At 39.0% G+C, this 15,145-nt stretch overlaps 1 protein-coding gene across 1 annotated transcript in view; it reads right to left on the bottom strand.

The window, feature by feature from the left end:
* LOC150094962 (cysteine protease ATG4B-like) overlaps positions 1-15,145 on the bottom strand; it is a 215,536-nt gene that overhangs the window by 62,759 nt on the left and 137,632 nt on the right. The window contains exon 9 of the mRNA XM_090410953.1: positions 12,966-13,044. Within this exon, the coding sequence (XP_090267079.1) occupies positions 12,966-13,044 (79 nt within the window). The remainder of the gene's footprint in view (positions 1-12,965; positions 13,045-15,145) is intronic.

Genomic DNA, 15,145 nt, shown 5'->3' with positions numbered 1-15,145 from the left:
TAATGAAGTATAATTAAGGTTCCAACAGAAAGTGTTGAATTAAAGAATTAATAATGATATAGACACAAAGTAAATAATATAATCCAAGTAAGAAGAAATATAAGGAAAGTGAGGACATAACAATGGCGCAGCAGTCGACAGGATTTAATTTATAGACTAAATTAAAGAAACCAAAGTGAGCAGGTTATACAAAAGATCGGGCAAGCTGAATATTAAGAAACCTTGAAACTTAAATATTGAAAATTGTAACTGATATATCACTATGGCACTATCATTGAGTACAGGCATGGACGATAATGAATTCTTTAGAACCATAAACCCGCAACAGGTGTTTCCGCAATTCTCTGGGGAGGAGACAGATGATGTTCATGCATTTTTTTGCTACGTCGAAGAATTAAGAAAAATTTCCTATCAACTTACTGCCTTGAAGTAAGTTGATAGGAAAGGCGAAGGGCTTCCTCTACTCATCTCCCACCCTAAAAAACGTTTTAGAATATGCAAAATTCAAGGAAGCACTAATTGCAAAATTTTTCCGAAAAAAGGGCCCTTTCCAGACTTTCTGGGAACTTTACAGGTGTATACAAAACAAAGGAGAAAGTGTGACCAATTTTTTTTTAACAGATTGCTCTCCATCACACGATCAATGGGACTTCTCCATGGAGGAGAAGTCCCACCTTGAATGGATGGCTATCCAACAGTTCAGGGTAGGACTATGTGATGATTTATGTGAAATAATATACAAGAAACGAGCCAACAATTTAGATGAGTGTTATAGACTGGCGAAGGAGAGGGAAAAGGTGTTGGAGGTCATGTCCAATGCAAATTTTCTGAGGAAGTTATTATTGGAAAAACAGAGAGTGCAATGTCCCTCCTCTCCCCCTCTGCTCAGGATATGAAGGCAACTCCAACTCAAATGGAAAAGCTGAGCCTCCGAAGTCACCAGGAAAAGAACGTGAGATAAGACACGAACCAATTAGTAGGCATTTAGGAGAAATCTCCGTAGTACAAGTGGTCCAATCGTGCGAGCGATGTATTGGGGAACCAATTCTGAAGGAACGAGAAGAAGTCTCTGTCCCCTCCATGAATCATTGGTTTTCAAAAACTATAAGATGCAATGTGTGGCGACTGCAAAGATCAGTGGGCGAATACCTTTATCCCTTGTTGAAGGATTTGTGGAAGGTATTCCCTGTAAATTTTTACTAGACACCGGAGCACACATATCAGTAATACCTATGCCCCTGGTCAAGAAAATTTGTAGAGCTTCTCCAAATGGACTCGTTGAACTGTGTAAGCCAGTTAAGATTACTGGAGTTGCCACAGTTGAACTCCTCTCACAGATGAAAATGAATGTGAAGCTCACAATACTTTGTTTCCCAGTCACACTCTCTCATGAAGTGTTGGTTCTCCCTGAACTCACTGATATGAGTAACCAAGGTCATATTGGGCATTGACTTCTTGGAGAAACACCAGTTCATGTGTGACTTCACCAATGAAACGATATCCCTTAGTGGAATAAGGTTCCAACCAAAGTTTAGAACTGGGAGCGAGAAGGAAATAAGTGAGGTCTTAGATATTGAATTGGGAGACCCTAAAGAGATATCAAATGAATTGAAAAGGAGAATGGTGGAAGGCGCTATCAATTCATTAGATTCAGAATTTGAAAGAACCAAGATTGAGAATTTTCAACGCTTTCCTAGCGTGTTTACTGAAGAGGTTAGTTCCCTATCTTGCACGAACAAGGTCGAACATGCTGTGCAAATCACTTTCGACTTCCCTGTGCATGTTAGGCAGTATCAAACGCCTCTCTAACACATAGAGAAACTATAAAAATTGCTAGAAGACTATGAGAAGGCTGGGATCATTGAGAAATCCAATTCTTGATGATCCCATCACATCCCGAGAGATGAGTTTTTAATGAAACTTGTGAATATGTGTGTCTAATAATCCTGAGAGATATCTGCAGCAGGAGGTAAGTAGATGAAGAATACTGCTGTAAGAGATCCAACAGAGGGTCTGATGGCAACTGTCTCTATGTATGTATTGGCACAGCATTGTACTAATGGATTAAAAGTAATCAATTGATATTCATTTTGAGGAGCTGGAGATTGTAATCTTTGAGATATTTTATGGGGAAAGCTGTTACCCAGAACCTAGATAGATGGGAATGAAAGATGAATGGGGAATAGCAGGTCAGGTGAGTCAGTAGTAAAAGGACATAGCAGTTTTCAGTGGTGCATTGAGGAAAGGGGCCCTGCCCCCTCCTCCTCACAAAAAAAAAGAAAAAGTTAAAATACACCAAAAAATTTTCCAAAATACTTTTCCTAATTAAAATTCATTTTTTTATTTATGTTGTGTGTGTCCTGTCTTCTATTTCTATACTACTTATGAATTAGCGGTCACCTAAGGTGAGTACCCTATTGCAGTGTTTCTCAACCTGTAGTCAGCGACAATGGGACAGGTGGTCCACAGGCAGACTTAAATTAACCAAATAAATCTATATATTTTAATTATCCAAACAAAACAAAATTTTAATTTGTAGCGGCAGAATGATGAGTAATAAAAGAGGGATTAAGTGAACAACAATATAGTTTTATTGCTTCCACTTTCCCTTGCTGTTTTGTCAGATTTGAAGTGAACATGTGTTGTCCACATTTCAACCAATTGCTTGTTGTTTATTGATTTTTATTGTTGAAGAGTTCCCTCCTTCAACCAAGGCTCAATATATCTTCAGAAGTGCTAAGTAATACTTGCACAAAGTGTGTTGTGAGTTAATCCCAGTGTTTATATATTTTTAGGAAATCACATGACTGAAAGATAAAAGCAAGCTGCCAGTTGAGTTTAAAGGGTAACTCTCTATTACTATTATTACGGGCAACTCCAGGGAGTCATTAGACTCATCGAGGGAGGCCCCAAATCATATTCATCACAACTATTTGACATTCATACAGTATCTATCATACCTCGCCTTAAACTCATTCACTGTCACAGCATCCACTACAGACTCAGGGAGCGCATTCCACTCATTCACTACTCTAAAAGTAAAGAACCCAGCTCTAACACCTTTACTAACCACACTTTTGCCCAGTTTCCATGGATGTCCCCTAGTCCTCCCACAACCAGCCCTGTTCTCAAAAATATCTTCTGAATTAATTTTATAGAAACCCTTCAGTAATTTGAATGTCTCAATCATATCTCCCCTCCTCCGCCTATCAACCAATTTTTGCAACCCACAAATCCTCAACCTGTTCTCATACGGTTCATTCCACAGACCTGCTATCATCTTGGTCACTCGCCTCTGGATCCTCTCCATCTCCTCCCCATCAAGAAGAAACCTAGGTGACCAAATCTGAGCACAGTAGTCTAGATGGGGTCTTATCAAGGCTCGATACAGAGGAACAATAACCTGCTTGTCTCTGCTTGTCAACGTATTCTTCAGCAATGGGGGGGGGGTGGGGGGGGGGGGGGGTGGGGGGGGGGGGGGGTGGGGGGGGGGGGGGGTGGGGGGGGGGGGGGGTGGGGGGGGGGGGGGGTGGGGGGGGGGGGGGGTGGGGGGGGGGGGGGGTGGGGGGGGGGGGGGGTGGGGGGGGGGGGGGGTGGGGGGGGGGGGGGGTGGGGGGGGGGGGGGGTGGGGGGGGGGGGGGGTGGGGGGGGGGGGGGGTGGGGGGGGGGGGGGGTGGGGGGGGGGGGGGGTGGGGGGGGGGGGGGGTGGGGGGGGGGGGGGGTGGGGGGGGGGGGGGGTGGGGGGGGGGGGGGGTGGGGGGGGGGGGGGGTGGGGGGGGGGGGGGGTGGGGGGGGGGGGGGGTGGGGGGGGGGGGGGGTGGGGGGGGGGGGGGGTGGGGGGGGGGGGGGGTGGGGGGGGGGGGGGGTGGGGGGGGGGGGGGGTGGGGGGGGGGGGGGGTGGGGGGGGGGGGGGGTGGGGGGGGGGGGGGGTGGGGGGGGATAGCTTAAGAGAATTTGTGTATGTGTGTGTCCTATCTTTTAATGTTACAGAGTGATCAGCATTCATTTTGTTAAATTATAGAGACTACTATTGTGTTATTATATTTAAATATAATAACTATACCATAGTTATTATATATAATGTGCCGTTTATGTTCCTTTTTTCCTGATCATGACCTGAACACTTTACATAGAATTGACTGGAAAAGCACCTGTTGTTTCTATCACACCAAAATATGGTATGAACACAAATTTAAGGAGGCCCGTGAGATTCTTATCAACCACCCTAATCTTAACAACAATGATGATCTAAAAATCCCAAGAATATGGAAGGCACATATTCTACATATTCATATTTAACCTTTTTCCCTAACAGTTAATTATAAATAGGACCACAGGTAATCCAGGAACTTAAATCTAATATAACAATTATCATGTTACATTAGGACATCATTTTTATTGTAACAAAACTATCCATATGAATGAATGTTTCTCTGATGTTGTCTTAAATAGAATATAGCTTTGATGTAGTTAATTTATTTTATTTCATTTATTTATTGTAATTTTATTTTATTTTCACTAAAAGTCAGGCCAGTAGAATAACAGTTGATCAAATCATTGCCTCTTCAGCATACTGTGTGAAATGTAATTTACCTTGTCTCTGTATATATGTGTATACTCCAAGATGATGATTGTAATATGAAGGTTGAAATGTCGGGAAATTAAAATAATTATTTATAACACAGTTGTAGAGTCCATAATTTGTAAAATTAATGCTGATCACAGTGTAACACTAAAAGAAAGTCATAGCAGGCATGAAATGCAGTGTTCTAGATAAAGTTAGAGGAGATTCGCCTTAGTCAACTGAACAGGGGAGAATGAGAATGATGCCAGAAGATTGCAATAATGTTATCCTAGTTGGCTGAATGGTTAGCATGCCTACTCTCCAATCAACAGGTCGTACCACAAAACCTACGTAGATGGGAATGAAAGATGAATGGGAATAGCAGGCCAGGTGAGTCAATAATTCAGTATAAAATGACGTAGCAGCTGTTGCTTATGTCATTGCAAGTTTAGCTGAAACGGATGGCATGAAAGATCCAAGCACCCATGGAAATATTTGTAGAATAAACACAATATGGATACTCAAATATGGATATTTGTGATTGTTTTTAGGTGGGAGATGAATTTTATCACCCTATGTGAGACCACTGTCCTGCTTATTGGAAGCCTGAAGTGGCATGAAAAAGTTACGTTTGATCTCTAAAAAATACAAAAAATATATAAAATTGAAAAATAGAAAAAAAAAATCCTTAGCCCATTCACATTACAAAGTGTTCTATAGATTGGTCATCATCATCAAATTCCTGTCATGTATCCTCAAGGGGTGTACAGGATATGATAGTACTAAATGAAAAATTTACATCATTACTAACTTCTTATCTACAATTTTCCTCCAAATCAGTCTGTTGCTTGTCAAGACTCCAACATTATCAGATCTTATATTTCTATCATCTAAGACACTTTGTACTGTATCAATCCATCTGTATCTTGGTCTTCCTCTGGGTCGTTTTGCTGCCAACCAGGCAGAGAACATATGTTTTGCTAATCTTTCCTCGCCCATTCTCTTTAAGTGACCACACCACCTGAGATTAGCTCTGCAAACACATTCCTGGATGCTGACAATGTCAAGTTCTTTCCTAATATCCTCGTTTTTTAATATGATATTGCCATTGATGCCATCTGTATAGGCCTCTAATCTTTCTCAGGATTCTCATATCTGCAGTCTCTAGTCTTTGGTTAAGTGCTTCACTTCTGACCCAGCTCTCAGATCCATAAGTAAAAAACTGGTTTGAACACCATCTTGTATACAGCTAATTTAGTGTTCTGACTAATTTCTCTCTTATTAGATATAATTTATTCAATTGACTTCCTACCATACCAGCTTTGTTGATTCTGTTGTCTATTTCCATATTTAATTTACCATCTTCACTAAAAATCGTGCCTAAGTAGGTGAAATGTTTTACTTGTTCCACAGGTTCTCCATTCACAACACAGTTGACATTTTCAATGATTCTGCCTATTTTCATTGTCTTTTTATTGCTGACCTTCATACCATATCTATTACAACAGCTATTCAATTTAGTCAGAGAATCTTGCAGACTTCTAGCAGATTTATTTAGAATTATAACATCGTCCGCATAAAGCAAAGAGCTGACATTAACATCTCCAATTCTGATCTGATATCATGTTTAATACCATTTTCCTTCATAATGTGATCCATATAGATAATGAATAACAGAGGGGATAATGTACATCATTGTCTCACACCAGATTTAACATTAAACCATCTTCCCATACTTCCTTCAGTTCTAACTGCTGACTTACAACTCAAATAAAGACTAAGTATTGATTGATATAATGCCCCATTGACACCATATAACTGTAGCGTATTGAATAGCTTCTCTCTTGGCACCTAGTCATATGCCTTTCCCAAATCGACAAAACTTAAATACAGATCTTTGTTATATTCCTGTGATTTCTCGACTATTTGTCGTAAAGTGAAGATCTGATCCTGACAGCCTGTATTTGGCCTGAATCCAACTTGTTCTTCACCAAGCTTTTCTTCCACAATTCTTCTGAACCGTTTCTCAAGTATACTAGCATAAATCTTACTATAGGGAAATACCTCTGTAATTCTCACATTCGGTTTTATTTCCCTTTTTATACATGGGTACTATGAGAGCTGAATTCCAATCATAGGGAATTTGTCCCTCTGTCCACACCTTCTGAACTATGCAGTGCTGCCACTGTAAGACTTTTATACCACCATACTTAAGCATTTCTGGTCAAATATCATCTACTCCTGCTGCCTTTCCACATTTCAAGCCTTTGATGGCTTTTTCCTTCAAGTATAGAGATGTATTCCCGAATGAATGCCTGTTGAGTGTTTTTTACCACTGTGCTATCACTGCTTGTTTCATTTAGCAATTTTTCAAAGTAATTACTCCATACTTCAAGGATATCTTTTTTCTCCTGTTTTCATGTCACCTTTATCATCTCTAACTCCTTTTACAGCACTCTTTCCTCCATTTCTAAGCTTCTTCAATAACCTCCGGAATATCTTACCACCTTCTTGATATTTATTTTCTATGTTCTTGCCAAAGTCCTCCCATGACTTTTGTTTAGCTAGTTTTACACAGTGTTTAGCTTTCTTACATTTGTCTCTGTATTCTCTAAGAGCACAATTTGACTTATTTGCCAGGAATTTTTGATAGACTTTCTTCTTTTCCTTCACTGCCTCTTTTACTTCCTGTGTCCACCATGGAGTTCTCATTTTTCTAACCTTGCACAACCTTACCACATGCTTCTTTGGCTGAACCAATCAATGTTTTCTTCCAGGTTTGCTGCTGAATCTCCAAAGTTTGGTTCCTGTTCTCAATCTCTTTAATTTTTTCTTCCATAATCTTTGTGTATTTTAACCTCCAGTTCACATCTGAGAGCTGCTCAACTTTTATTCGCTTTAAAACTTTCTTACATGCTATTCTTTTCAATATGAAATTCAATTTTATCCTGCTCAAGACTAAATAGTGATCCCTTCCGATTTCAAATCCTCGGTACACTCTGATGTCCTGCACCAGGGAGAAAATATCACTAGTCAATGAGATTTTTCTTATTCCTAGCCTCTTCTCTCCATGTGAATTTGTGCACATTTTTTATGTTGGAACATTGTGTTAGTAATAACCAGTCCATCTCCTGAGCAGATCTCCAACAGATATTTGACATTATTATTAGCTTTGCTCTTTTCTCCAAATTTTCCCAAAACATTTTTGAATGTCTGACAATCACTTCTTACTCTGCTTTTTAGATCCCCAAAAAGGGAAAACTTTTCCTTTTTCATTGTGTCAGTAGCTTTCTCTAGAGCCTCAGAAAAATTCCTCGAATTCTACCTTAGTAGAGCCTTCTGTGGGACCATATGCACAAATAAGTCTCATTGTCCAGTTCCCCATTCTGATATTTGCCCACATCACTCTACTTGAGATTGCCTGCCATTCAAGAAGATTAGCCTCATATTTAGTGTTGAATACTATGGCTACTCCTTCTTTTCCTTGATTGTTATTGCCTGAATATAACATTTTGTATTTATTGCTCAGAAAGATCTCACCAGTTTTTGTCTTTTTTGTTTCAGTCACCCCTATTATGTCGATCTGGTACTTATCTAATTCCTCAGCTAACTCAATTTCTTTGCCATTCAGGCTTCTTATGTTGATAGTATACCGATTTTGAACTGTGATGTTGAGTTGGGTGGTGTTTTAGGGTTTGTTCCAGTAGCTGACTTTTCGCTGTTCACCCTGATTTCCTGGCAAAAACAACGGGGGTCTTGTTTAACCGGGCGATGCCCCAGCCGGCATGAAATTTTGTTATGTTGTACCATCATTTTGTATTTTGGTTTAAGCCAATAAGAATACAATTTGGTCAGCTAAATCGCAAATTGCCAGCCTATCCTCGTTCGTTCAGTATCCAGGTAGATACCCAACAGGGTGCAACACGAGAAGGTGAGGATTGGACATTAGGTCAGAAGTCCTGGTCGGTTCTCTGCATTCCTTTAAAGACTATGTGGAGATCTCCTCTCAGTTATACAGCTTTGACCCTTAAGCACCCCCTATAGATTGGTATATAATCTTTTATGAGTGAGAGCAACATAAAAAAATAAAATAAAAATAATAATCTGGGTGAGAGAGAAACGGAAGCACAGATGGGCAGAAATGTACTCAACAGTTTTTACAAGGGATCAGAAGGAACTACCTGCCATTTAAACAAGCAGCATGTTTTCTACGTTTAGCCCTTTTGTCAATGTCTGGCTCAGTACTGTTAATGTCAGTACTGTTAACTATTTAGTATTATTATTTATTTTGGGGGACCATTCTAGCATCCTTCTTGGAAAAACCATGGCTTGGATACTGGACAGGATTTTTGAACAGAGTAAAGAATATAGAGCCTCATTCCAAAATGAATACTTTTTGTTGCAGTCATAACAAATATCACAATTTGGAGAATGGAAAAGCAGTCTGACCAGAGAAAGACATAAAAGTCTAAGAAATCTTACCACTTGACACTGCTGTAGTGCCAAAAGATGAGGTTGTGAATGGCTGAGGGCATGGTGTTCCACTAGAGAAAAAACTTATGTAAGATTATGATCTGAAGTGCTAAAAGAAGAAGTCATCTCAACAGAGTACCTGGAAAGAGAAGTGGTTAAGCACAGAGTGAAGAGGATTGTTAGGTATTTGTGTAGGTAGATGAATAATTTACATTAGGTGATTGCTTATAAGAAATAGTTTGGCATCTCTTCCAGGTTGGTTAGTAAAAAAAAAAGGTGCCAGCCTGAGTTATGGACATTAAATTCACCAAGGAAGATGATTTCACTGTTAGTGTGATTGGATTGCATGAATTCATGATTCAAAGATAAGAATTCAAAAGTACGAGGGTGGTCTGAAAAGTTCTCGGCCTAACAATGAAAAAAAACAAATTTATAATTTCAAAATTATTTTTATTTTTCTGCATAATCTCTCTTGAGACTAATACATTTATTCTGGCGACTGCAGCGCCATTACCTGTCCCTGTAGTGGTTTTCAGTAAGATCTGCAAAATACCCCTCTACAGCTGCAATCACCTCTTGATTCAAAGAAAAAATGCAGACTAGAGAGGAAGAGTTTTAGTTTTGGGAAGAGATAGAAGTCAGAGAGAGTCAAATCTGGGGAACAGGATGAATGTCCCAACAATTCATAGTACAGATTCCTTAATTTTCCCATTGCCAAAACACCTTTGTGGGTAGGTGCATTGTCCTGATGAAAGATGATTTTTTTCTTCTTCTGCAAACCGGGTCTTTTCTCACGAATTTTTGTCTAGTCTGGTTAAAAGATTGAAATAATATTCTCTGGTTATTGTTTTACCCTTTTCAAGATAATTAATAAACAAAATGCCTTTAGCATCCCAAAACACCAATGCCATGACCTTTCCTGCTGATGGAACCAGCTTTGTCTTCTTTGGCGCTGAACAACCTGCTTCTGTCCATTGTTTTGACTGCTGTTTGGATTCTGGTGTGTGTGTGTAATGGTGAATCCAAGTCTCATCCATAGTAATAAATCGACCCACAAAACGAGTTTTATTCTGGTTAAAACTCTCCAAGCACTGTTCAGAGATTTTCATGCGAGTACGTTTTTGATCTGCTGTGAGCAAGCGCACCACCCATCTTACGCAAAGCTTTTTCATTTGCAATTCTTCATGCAAAATATATCCTACACATTTGTTTGAAATGCCTACAGTCTCAGCAATTTCATGCACTTTGACTTGCTGGTCATCCAATACCATATTGTGCACTTGATCAATGATTTCAGGTGTTGTTACAGTTTTGGACGTCACTTTTATGAACTTCTTTTGGCATTAAACCTTCTTTTACAAAGAATTTTATAACTGCAGGATAACGCAATTTTATCCATTTCAAGGGATACAGACAACACTTTTGCTTCAGAAAGCTGTATAAAACAAACTACTTGATAGAATGACTTGCAATTTTACATGAATGCTCATGACAGATGTACCAACTTAAAAAAAAAAAAAAATCTCTTGCCGGTAGTTTTGCCATCTATTCTTGAGGCCAAGAACTTTTCGGACCCCCCTTTGTAGTCATGATGATTTTTAGAATTTGGGGGATGTAGAGGGAGTAGTATACAATATCTGCTGATATTGTAAAATATCAAAGAATCTCAAGCTACCTATCAAAAAGAGAAAATTCAAGGTTTGGTATCCTCTGGCAAGGAATATTAGATTTTTGTATAATCTAATATTCCTTACCAGGGGACCCATCAAAAAGCACAAATACCACCAGTGTGGTGGTATTTGTGTTTTTGATATGTAGCTTAAGATTCGTCTTTTCTCTAGGTGACATTAAAGTCACCAAGGAAGTTTCTTTGCTTGATTACTTGCTTGTTTATCTGCTGCCTCTACCTCCCCCAAATTCTAACTACTTTGAATTCTTATCTTCCAAGCACTAATTCACGCAATCCAGTCACACTAACAGTGAAATCATCTTCCTTGGTGACTTTAATGTCCATAACTCTAGCTACCACCCTTTTTTTTTTTTTTTTCTATTAACCAACCTGGAAGAGATGCCAAACTATTTAAGATGTTAATGATTAAACAATTAAGATGGATTGTAGCAGTGGTGGTAATTTTGTTGTCAGTTAAAAATAGATCAGGTGTAGATGGCTATAGGTGACGATGCACATTATTTAAGTTGGTGCTTATGCCATGAACATTGGTGAATGTGTGAATGTGGAAGAGTTTTTTTTTTCTTTTGTAAGCTTTCTTGAGTTTTTAGTTTATTTTCTTTTTTGGGGAGTTTTTTTAATTTTCACCACTGTAATACTGTGAAGAGAAAATGAGCAGGAGAGACTCTTAGACATGTTCCCCATACACATAAAAAGCATCATCTCCATGCTTTCTATGTGTATGGGGAATGTCATAATGTGACCTCAACAGTGGCCCCTGCTTACAACTACATGATCAGGTAGCATAGATGGCAACAGGATTATGCACCAACTAATTGGGAACCACCTAAATGGGTTACCACCAGGTTTGGTCCTATATATATATTATCTGTATGGCATCCTGTATAACTGCTTTACTGCTGTACGCTTGAAGATGGGCAGGCTCTGGTTTGCCACGGCAAGTTTGATATGCCCTTGTAGGGCATCATTCACAATGCATGTCAGAAGGTTTGAGGAAAGGGGGGAGGAAAACAGAAGCTGGAATCCCGGCTCTGGAAACCCAACACAGCATGGCCACCTTGTACTATGGTACCTTTGTAGCCTTTTTTTCCCCTAGCCATCACCTGTAACAAGGTGATGGCTTTCACTAGGTGACAATTAAGTTTATCTACCATCTAGTAGATTTAGATGGTATCCTTTAACAATGGGTTTGCTCAATGATAGTGCCAGAGTCCCTCTGGTAGAAACAGGCTGCATCTTGAGTAGGTAGGGTGATGAGTGGAAGAGGCTATACATTCTGCATCACTGACCTATGTGACTTGCTTATAAATCTATCAGTAAACGAATATTCATGTTTATTTATGTTTGAGAATGTGCTGGTAAAACAGAGTTTACACTTTGAAAGATCAGTTCATAAATTAAAGATAATGTCCAACTGTAAGAACGAAAATCAAAACATTTACAGGAAAGTTTAAAGTTATAGCGAGCTAAGCAGCAGGTTTCCTTGATGAAATGACAATTTTATTATTATCCCCTTGAATATGATAATATCTATGCTGTCTTATAGATTTTTAATGTCGTGGGCAGGATAAAGGTTACACAGTCTTGGGAACCGCCCTCAAAAGATAAACAAGTACTTTTCAAGCTACTCTTACATCTTCAAATATGGCAGTATCACCAGGTGATGAAAAATATCTGTCACCTGAAGAAGACAAGCAGCCATGCCGAGAGTAGGATTCAAACTCACAGATTTGTTGACAGTATGCTATCTATACAGAAATGCTATCCAAGACTAGCAGTCAACATGACATGGTTATACTGACAGAATTCTGTGGATATCTAAACATCCTGACAGATTTTTGGTTAGGGTTAGTTAGAATCCACCAAAGCAACTAAGACTATGAAGTGAGTATTAGGTAAATTATATGTGCTCTCTGGTTTGTTGTTTTGCAAGGATAAGAACTTGGGTTTCTGGGAAGAAAAACTCTGGTTACTTGTGTATAAGATCAGTTAATTCATTTCCAACTGAGATCTCCTTATAAAGATTCATTACATCCTTGACAAAGCTATTCATATCCACACACACACACTGTATTTACAAATATTCCCTAGTCTTACACAGAGTACACTAAGCATTTATAAACAAATATCCAGTCAAATTATTTAAATACATCATGTAATAATTCTACTTGTTTTAGTTTCTGTTAGTTACTAGATTGTTCATGCTTTCTAATAGCTGCTGAAATATTGTGGACTTACCAACAACTCCAATAAAATATAAGGCATGATTTGGCTTTCCTCCTATTACACCTAATGTCTGTTTAAGCATAAAGGATGCCTGAAAATAGAAACAAATGAACTGCTGAACAGATATGAAAGATAATACAGTGGATTCCCATTAATTAGGCCACACTGGTAATAACATAATTTGGCCCAATCAAGTAGCTGCTCCAATTACACGAAGTTGCATGTAAAGAGTTTAAAAGGTGTATGTACATAAGACAAAATACAATCAGCATTGTAGATGTCATCAACACTAAATTTTTTAAGCAAGATCATGTAATTTTTTTAACACTTCACGTAGTGGAAGTTACTGGCTCCTAAATAAATAGTATTGTATCCCAAATAAACAAAAATTCTTGCTATATTCTCATTTTGTTCATGTTCTTCTAGACTTGTCCCAAAAATATGGCTGCCCCAATTAACTGTGGACCAATTAACCAGAATCTACTGTATGTAAAATATAATAACCTGAAAAAAATTCTTATATGTAAAAACACCTGTAGAGCTATTTCCTTCATCATTCTATTCTAATTTTCTAGCTGAGAATCATACACAGTGATAAAACTTCAAGCTAATAACAGGTTAAATACAGGAATCAAACTACAGACCAGAATCTCGACAAGTTTCAATTTAATTTCTATTGTCAAGGGAGAGAGGAAGGTGAGAGAATGGAAGAGAAGACACTGCAGAAAGATGAGAGAGAGTGTGGAAGCAAGAGATAAGAGAGGTGAGAGGGAGAGTGGGAAAGAAAGGAGAGAGATTGCAAGCTGTAAGTCAGGAATGCCAAGTGAAAGAAGGATGAATGAATCGATGATTGGGTGTGCAGAGTAAAGTGCCAGAGGAGTGCTTGCCTGTTGGAATGATAGAGAGTGTAGCAATGGCAGTGAAGAAGAGTGAAAGTTTGAAGGAGATGATAGTAACGGTGGGGATGAATGACCTGAGAGGAAGCGTGATCATGTAGCATGAGATTTGTTAGATGAAGTGCAGCAAAAATGTGTCAGAGGAAAGATAGTGAGAGTGTTGTCCTGTATGATAAAGTGGAGCAGAGCAGTGATGACGAATGAGATGATAGCAAGAATGTGCAGGAAAAGGGGTTTGGAATATGTGGATGCATGGAGTATGTTTGAGGATAGAAGGGAGCTATATGTAAAAGACAGATTACATTTGAATGCAGAAGGGTACAGGCATTTATTGTTTTCTGGACGAGTGGGTGTGCAGGGACAGGGAAACTAGAATTGCACAGGTTAAATCTTGCAGGGATGGCCTCATGTGGGGACAGTGGCTTGAGAAATAAGAGGGTATACACTCTATTACAGAGCCAAGCAGAGTATGAGGGGAGTAATAATGTCTATAAGGCTGGCTGGCAATACACTGGTTTTTCTGTACACAAATGCTAGCAGCATTAGGAATAAAGGAAATAAAGGACTGAAAGGTAATGTAGCATTGACTGATTCAGTCTCTCCAAAGACTGTCAGTATCAATTAAATTTGGTTAACTGAGGAAGGTGTTCTAACAGGAATAGAAATCAAAGGGTACAGCATATTTTGACAGGATAAGGAGTATTATTCATGATAAGAGATGAACTGTGTGCTCTGAGGGTGGAGAATCTCAGTAAAAATAACACTAATGGCTTTGAGAGTATATGGTATGAGATGGATGTTTATTGAACAAGATATTTAGTGTCATGTTGCTACAGACAAGGGGATATAGCTGGTGATGAGTAGGAAATGTTTATTAGTTTTATCTAAAGTTTTACATTAGTTTTATCAGCAAATTAGTTTGGCAAGTGCAAAGCAGGCGATCATTAGGACTTCAACTATAGTGATATAAACTGAGAGGAGAGAGCATGTAATAATAAGGGAACTGAATTTTTAGATTTCTTGAGGAACAATTGTCTCCGGCAGCATGTAGTGGAGGGAACACGAGGATCGAGAGTTCTGGATTTGGTCATAGCATCAAAGGAGATCTGACTGCGACTGAGATGGCAGACTTGCTTCCCAAATGATGTATTTTATTTTTGTTAGGTTTCTTAAGTCCTTGTTCCTTATTCTATCTAGTCTGGATACTCCAAGTAAACTCCTCGCCATTACTCTTTGGCAAACTTGGAGCATTTTTGTCTGTGTAGTTATTAGTGCCCAATTCTGGGAACCATAAGT

The sequence above is a fragment of the Typopeltis vanoorti genome, chromosome 21, assembly GCF_054136105.1.
Source record: "Typopeltis vanoorti isolate ZY-2024b chromosome 21, IOZ_Tvanoo_1.0, whole genome shotgun sequence".
Taxonomy (NCBI): Eukaryota; Metazoa; Arthropoda; class Arachnida; order Uropygi; family Thelyphonidae; genus Typopeltis; species Typopeltis vanoorti.
The sequence above is the reverse complement of the archived record's forward strand: the minus strand, read 5'-3'. Positions and strand labels throughout refer to the sequence as shown.